Raw genomic sequence first — 8,152 nt, 5'->3', positions numbered from 1 at the left:
TGACTTTGGCACTTCAGAGGATGACATGACTTGGATCATCATAAAACCAAACCAGGACCAGAAAGCAAGGGTAGAAGCGCTAGCACAGTGCCTGGAGATGCACGTGGATGCACCTGACAGCGTGGGGCTTGGGGTCAGGAGGCCTTGACTACGGCCTTTGTACAGGTGCAGTCAGTTCCTGCATTTCTAAGGGCTGATCGTGGAGCCTGGGAGCACCGGGTACCAAGCGACTGCTGCTTTTTCCTTCCACATCAGGACTCACCAGCGTGCTGGCGGGAGCCTGGGCAGGCCAGGAACTGTATGTTCTGCAGGAGCAGCTCTTAAACGGGAGGGCCTCGGACAACTGCAGAGCACAGTTGGGAGCCTACAGGCCACACCCCAGATGAGACTTAACCTTTTAAGTGTTTTTGATTTTCAGTCCAGAGCTCATCTCATCACACCCCCTTATCCTCAATAGCCAGTATCTTACTTTTATTTCTTAACAAAAATGAGTGTTTTCAGCCAGGCATGGTGGCTCATTATCTGTAATCCCAGAGGTTTGGGAAGCAGAGGTGGCCTGAGGCCAGGAGATCTAGACCAGCTGGGGCAACATAGCAAGACCCCATCTCTACAAAAAGTTCTTAAAAATAAATAGCTGGGCGTGGTGGCGCATGCCTGTAAACCCAGCTACTTGGGAAGCTGAGGTGGCAGAATCACTTGAACCTATGAGTTAAAGGCTGCAGTGAGCTATGATCATGCCACTGTGCTCCAGCCTGGGTGACAGAGCTAAACCCTGTCTTTGGAAAAATAAAAAAAGTGTTCAATGCATAAACATGGAGCGTTCTGAGTGTTTTCAATGTAAAACACTGTATTTGGAAGACTAGTTTATTTCTATAATTGTCTGACATGGAAGACTAGAACATAATTGAAACAGGGTCATTGTTTATTGAGGACTCCTCAGAGCCTAGAACAGAGCCAGGCACATAGCATGTGCTCAACACATCTCTGTTAAATTCATGAGTAATGTTGCCTGTTAGCAGATTAAATGCTGCTACCAAGTGTATTCATCAGAGTTTTTAACAATCTTGCCTGACCATGAAGTTTACTTCCAAGTTCTTCTAGGCTGGTGCTGAGCAGGACTTCAGGCAGCTGGGCCACGGCCCTCGAAATAAAGAAGTGAACCAACACTCAGCAAGAAGAACAGGGACTGTTTGCACCGTCCATTTGTGGCTCATTTATAATACTTTCTTTGCTTCCTCAAAGGTGAACAGACATGGGAACAGGTACATGTGGTTTGATAGGAAATGAAAGATTTCCAACAGTTTTAAATGGATGGACTTCAGGGCAAAGGCTGGCTTCTTTTCATAAAGGAGGTAGTTAATAGCTTACATTGTATGAGACTGCCCATATGCCCTTAAAAAAATCATTCTTCATTATAACTCTGAAAAAACAGCTTAACTAGTCTTTGAACAGGCCACCTTCATCAGTAAAACATGCTTCTATATCATTCTCTTCCTCGAACAAAACACTGTGAATAGCTATTGCTGAGCAGACGCCGCCCAGTATCTCTTATGTGACATTAAAAAAATCCACTCAAATACCAACAGATTCAACTTTATAGCACCATTCCAAAATACTAAACTTTCTTTGCACCTTTATTTTTTATCTTTTTTTTTTTTTTTTTTTGGTACACATTTAAAGTCTGGGCATCCTGTAAATTTCTGAAAAGCCTCATAGAAAAAAAAAACCGACTAATTTTTAGGACAAAGCAATAACTCAGTTTATAGGCAAGATGATCTCAAGCAGGCTGTAAATTCTTCGTGGGCTTCTGTAAATCTTGATTCGGGGGTGAGAATATGGAAAGGAGGCTAAAGTCTTCCTGGATTGGTCTCTAGAGACTGTGTTGCGCATCAGGAGAGAAAAACTTGTTGCCCAACGGTCAGACTCTGCGTATCGGTTACAATGCAAACCATAACAACAGTCTTTTGTTAATTATTTTACTCTTCTGATTGACAAAGGAATTGGAATGCTGGATATGTTCGGAGTTTGTATACACCTTTTATTTGTACTCTGTAAGAGAGAAATTAGAATAATATTGAATTCCCTCTTACAAATCTCCATATTTGAAGCTTGGAGCACTGAAATCTGTTCTTAGCAAGCAGATGTATTTAAAGCAGAATTATAAATGGGTCTTTAATTCAACATATATTTGGTTGCATTGTTATGTAAGAAGACTGTTTGACTCAGTAATGTGGGAGTTGACAGATGAGAGACTGTTTGCAGAAAAGATGATTTTTTTCCTCGTGACACTGGAGAGTCACGTCTCACAATGACTGTAACTGCATGTTCTTGTCTAACTCTTCCATATATTACTGTGAGTAATGTGAACCGACACAATGTATGCGAGGGGCTGGGGATTCTGAGTATACTGTGATTGGGAGAGGGAAGAGAAGAGGTAGAGGTCCACTAACAGCATGATTATGCAGCAGTTTCAAAGAAATTGATTATTACACAGTAACAGTCAGTGACCCAGGAAGAGAAAGTTTAAATTAGAAGTGACTAGTATTAAAAAGCTACTGTGCACCAGGTAGGAAGGAATATGAGAACCATAATATGCCCTGAAATAGAAATCATCACTTTGCACTATGTACACCACATACAATATAACAGATTCTTTTTTAACATTGCACAGTATAAATATTATACACGGTGGAGTAAACTAAATGCAAAATAACTTTGAGGCACACAGAAGAAACAAGGAATAGATTGAACTTTGATTAAACTAAGATGGAGTTAGTAAAAGGCAGAATGTTACATTTTCAGGCCAGTTAAGCTTCTGAGATCTCACCTCAAGTGGGTCGGCAGCCACCTCCCATAAATACTGAAAATGATCATACCTCAATGTCGTTAGAGTTAATTGCTTCAAAGAAAGACTAATTAGCTAAGTAATTTGAGAAAATCAAACTGTTGCTCCCCACTCTAAAGTAGGTAACCCCTAAAGGTCTCTTCCAAATGTAGGGTTTTATAATGTGAATACACTGCTGCATTCCCCTATTTCTTGTAAATAACTTGATTACTAGGAAACCACTTTAAGGAAACTAGAACAGTATTCAAGAACACCCATCACAGTGCTTAACAAGATTTAATGTACATTTATTCTTAACATGTGGAACATATAAAGATTTTATACTGAATAAATGATATTCATTAAGCCAGAGGAAAAGGAGGAATTTACATCAAGATTTTTTCTTTTTTTTTTTTTAAACTACATTATCTTGAAATACAAATGTGGATTCTCGTCACTGAAAAATCTTTGAAGTTGTGTTTCTTCCTTTTAGTTGTATTTTTTTTCATTTTCTCTTTTTTGTCTGTACTGGTAACCATTTTCTAAATCAATCCATATACAACCATTTCCACACCTTGATTCATGAAGCAAATTGTGATCAGCTGCTCTCCTGAAATCGAGCATGACTTTATACATACAGAAACTTGTACATTACCCTCTTTTTTTTTTGTTTTTGTTTTTTGTATTTTTTCTTTCTTTTTTTGGAGATATGGCCCTAATGAAAAAATATATAAAATAAAAATAAAAAATTATTTAAATCTACCATCACTTCGTAGTTACCACATCATGAAAAAGAAACTAAAACTTTGTACTAAAAAAAAAAAAAAAAAAAGAAAAGAAAAAAATGAGGGTATGTTTAATGTACAACTTCTATATACATCACAGCCCATAGGCAGTAAAAAAAATATTTAAAAAATGATGAAAGGAATTGTGAAGAACTGTCACGTGGAAGGTCAAACGCCGACAGCAGGCATGACGGGAGTGGTGAGGAGCAGTTTCCGGATCGTTGTCAGGTATGTATTCTCAATCTTAAAAAACATTGTTTTTGCTCCCAGCCTAATGGAACCGTATTCCTGTGGAGAAACCAGTATCATTTCCTAGTTTTGACTACTGACCGACATACCTCCTTGAGCCCCTATACCTGTATCTGTAGAAATTTCTATTGCACAGAACTTTGGGTGATGGGATGCAGTTTTTTTCATTCTCTGAGGAGTAAAACGCATAGGAAATGGATAATTTTTCACCTTTTTGACTCAGTGTGGTGAAATTTTCGCATCTTAGCATCTTTTGCCACAACTTTTTTCTTTAAAGTCAATTTGCTTCCCCCAAAAATGCAATACAACATGGGAAAGAACATTAAAAAGATCTGTGAAGAACAAAAAGTGACCTTTGAATGCACTAGACAGCAACTTTGGTTAAAAAAAAAAAAGGAAAAAAAACCCCCAAAGGATGTACTTATACACACAGACAGCAAATATTAATTTCATAACTGTTCAAATTAATTATTTCTTTAATTCCCAATTGGTAAATAGTGAATGGGGCAGAGGAGCAAAGATTTTCTTTTCCTTCTTCCTACGCTGGATAAACAAGAACAGAAAACAGCCAGTTATATGTGACCCTCTAATCTTCACTCACACATGCTTGCCTTCTCACTTATGTCATAACTGCCCAATCTGAAACAGTACATCACAGATGACAGATGCAACCAGAGAGTTCAGGACAGCTGATATCGAGATATCCAGCAACCGGCCCTCGTGCAAAAGGAATTCCGAGCGGTTTTCGTCCACTCTGGCCATGGCTAGCAAAGCCTTGGCCGCCCTGCACATCATGTCTACGCTAGGTGGTTCCAGGGGCGGGGGCTGCATGTGCATGAGGTTGTGCTGGCTCTGCTGGTACTGGGCCATCGTGACCCCATCCTCTAGGAAGCTTATCAAGTTTCCAATGCTTCCTTTCTGCACAGCTATGGCCCTTGCTGCTAGTGCGTCCCCTTGGGCAAGGTTCGATAAAAGCGCCATGGACATTTCTCGACAGACTGGGTTTTTGCGATCCCCAACGTACCTAACTAATGTAGCATAGAATTTCTCCTGACGACTAAATGGAGGAGTGGCCAAGATCAGGTCCACATTATTGTCCTGGATACTGAGTTTACAGAGGGTCTCCAGCACAAGTCTCTGAGGCGACAGGACCGAGTTGGGTCCCACAGTTGGAAAGGGATCTTGTGCCTCTGCAGACGGGCACACCATCCAGTGCAGCAAGCCATCCAAAATTGGCAAGCAGATGCTTTCCGTGTAAGCAGACAAGTCTAGCTGCCCGGAAATGTTGGCCAACGTGACCAACGTGTTATCCCTCAAGACCTCGAGGCAGTCCCACCACCACTCATCTTTGCTGCAGGCCACCCCCTTGTCCTCATCCTCCTCTTTCTCATAGGTCTGCGGTGCTCGCTTTCTCTCTGGATGCTCGTGGTGAAGAAGAATCAGCTTCCCCAGGATCAGCACCAGGCCTGGATGTTTGGACATTTCGGCATCATTGCCAGGCACGAATGACAAGCTACGGACAATATTGGACACACAGATGCATCGCTTAGCCAGCGAGTCCTGCCAGTGCGCGATGGTACACAGAGGAGTCTCGTCTCGGCTCCTGGGCTCGTCCTCCAGCAGCTTGATGTTCCGGTGACTTTTGGCTTGCTGGATACCAAAGGGAAACTTACTGCTTTCGGTCTGGGGCCCAGGGTTTGCGTCTTCAGGCAATGCCCCTGGCCGAGCAGAGAGGACGTCATCGATGGTTGCTATGATGCTTTTCTCTTGCTGCTCTTCAGAGTCGCCTTTGCCTTCTTGCTCTTTCTTTCTACCTGCGGAGCTTAAGGGGGGAGGTGGGCGCCTGCGAGGAGGAATTTCCATCTTGCTCTCAAAGTGAGTCTGAATGTGCTCGGTGGTGTCGCCCCCGCCGAGCTGCCAGTGCAGAAGGCCACTATTGAACTCCTGCACACGCCCCAACTTGTCAGATCGGTCAACAACAAACAGGTTGTTCTTTTTGACTATCTTTATTGGCAGCTTGTCGAACTTACTGGCTTGCTTGGGCTTCTCCTTTGGGTCTGCAGCGGCGTCCAGGGCAGTCAGAGCGATGCTGCTCTTTTCATCGCTTTCTGTCTTCTCGCTGTCTTCCTCCTCATCCTCCTCGTCTTCCTCGTCGTCATCAATACATTCAGCATCTTCCTCCTCTTTCCCAGAATCGTCCGCCAAGGACTGGCTGTCATCCTTCCTTGCTGCGTTGTGGTCAAGTGCTTTTTGGCTGGGGTCTCCCACTTCATATTCCATAAGAATTCCAAAAATGTCAATCAGGCATTTTCTAAAGTACTCGACTAAAAGTTCGAGAAATCCAGACAACTGGAGAGGAGGAGGAGGAGAAGAAAGAAAGAACAGGTACAATGTCATGACATCAGATATGACCGAGGAGGGTAAAGATCCTGAGACCCGTCAATACCTTTCCATCATTGTCACACGTTTGTCTCCCTTTTTGGCTGGACCACGAAAGATAAACTACCCTTCAGGTCCAGTGAACTTCCTGAATTTTACAGTATAAACTAAACCGACGTTTAGCATGTTCCTTATTTGCTGCTTCCTTGCTTAGACTATCTACACGAAAACTTACTTTTTATTCTCACATCTCTAATCTTATCACTGAGGGAGTGCCTTGCTGTTCTTTACCTTTCTGTTCCTGATTTAGAGACAATGTACTCATTATTAGAAGAGTGGGAACATGGATTTTATAGACTCTTTTGCCCAAAGTGACTCTGTTCTCTTCTATTATTTATCTGAGACTTGCTTGCCGGGATTTTTATGGTTGTTATTCTTAGGATTTTATGGTTATTTTTGTCTCAGGTACCATAGGTCACCCTAATTTATGTTCTCTATATATCTTTTGGAGAAGATAATTTCAGCAATGTGGTAGCTCATGAACACTGAAAATTAAAAACAAATCAATTTAGCCTATGATAAATAAATTAGAATGTTTCATAAAATGCAATTTTACATTTCAGTTATTTATGACTCTAGCTGAAAGACAAAAACCACTATGAGAGAACCACTGACTACAAGAACAAGTTTGGTTTCCTTTAAGCAACTGTTTGTATCAAGAAAAAACCAATACACTTCACGATTAGCAACTGCCCTCTCTCCCAACACCCCCCACCATGTTTAGGAACTCTAAAGAGTAAGTAACAAGGATTCTAACAAGGATTCTTTCCCGGCAGATGTTCTGGAAATCAGCTATACCTTCATATCCTACTGTCAGTTTCTTGAAAGTAGAGTTGGAACAATTTTTAAGAAGTCAGGGGAAGCCCCCAGCACCAACTAGAAAGAATTGCTTTTAGTGTGCTGAAGGCACAATGTTCCAAGGGCATTTTCCCTTTTTTTTCCAGGGGAAAAGGGAAAGTTAATAAAGCAATTCTGGTTATGCAAATATGTGATCAACAACAGTTCACCTAACATAAGGATGAAAGCGCATTACTCTAGCAAATGCAGTATACAGTTTTTAAATACTTATTTTCTGTTAACACAGAACTCGTACAATGTTTATGACCTTATTAATAAACTTTCTAGCAATTGAAAAATTGCCTTTCTAAGCTGATAATGAGGGCTTAAATGAGAGAAGAAAGAAGTAGAAGATTCTGGTCTTATTTCCTTAGAAGCAAGGAAATTAAGTGTTTTAGTCTTTGCACTCAAAGTAGAGAGCTGTTTGTATACTATAGGGAAAATGACCTTTTTCCATTTTTTATTTCTAAATATTTCTTTAAAAGTCTATAGCCCAGTGGACTCGGGCATTTTCCCCAAACTTCAGTGCTCCTCTCTTCTAGCTATTATGCTGGAAGCTACCTGAAGCCTACCTCTGAACAAAGGAGGGGTTTAAGCTCATTAAAAGTAGTAGGCTTTTACATGACTGCTTCAAAATAACCTGGAGAGAGGCAGAAATGAGAGAGCATAGACTAAGAAGTAAGTTTAGCCATGAGTTCATAACTATTTTAGCGGACTGACAGGTACATGGGGGTTCATTAAACTGTTCTCTCTCCTTCTATATATATTTATACATTCTATAAATGTATAGAATATAAAATTTCTAAATCTTGAATATCTTTTTAATGAAAAGAAGATGTCAAGTCCTCCTGGAAAGCAGGGTTATGTCCCATTGCAACCAACTGTGTTTCCAATGCTGACTCCAGTCACAACTTAATGTTACATTTTGATTACTTCCTATTGGCCAGCTAGCTAATATTCATTCTGAACAATTTAATGTTACTACTGTCATCTATCCCATATACACTTACACACACAG

General features: G+C 40.9%; 1 protein-coding gene across 15 annotated transcripts in view; it reads right to left on the bottom strand.

Annotated features, from left to right (window-relative positions):
• Window positions 1–3,111: 3,111 nt before the first annotated feature.
• ARID1B (AT-rich interaction domain 1B) overlaps window positions 3,112–8,152 on the bottom strand; it is a 434,368-nt gene continuing 429,327 nt past the window's right edge. For all 15 annotated transcript variants that reach the window (XM_016956518.4, XM_016956522.4, XM_016956514.4 and 12 more), the window contains one exon: window positions 3,112–6,207. In XM_016956518.4, coding sequence (XP_016812007.3) covers window positions 4,483–6,207 — 1,725 coding nt within the window. In that variant the 3' untranslated portion in view covers window positions 3,112–4,482. The remainder of the gene's footprint in view (window positions 6,208–8,152) is intronic.

The sequence above is a fragment of the Pan troglodytes genome, chromosome 5 (genome assembly GCF_028858775.2).
Source record: "Pan troglodytes isolate AG18354 chromosome 5, NHGRI_mPanTro3-v2.0_pri, whole genome shotgun sequence".
In the NCBI taxonomy this organism is placed as follows: Eukaryota; Metazoa; Chordata; class Mammalia; order Primates; family Hominidae; genus Pan; species Pan troglodytes.
Note: the sequence above shows the minus strand (reverse complement) of the source record. Positions and strands in the feature narration are given on the sequence as shown.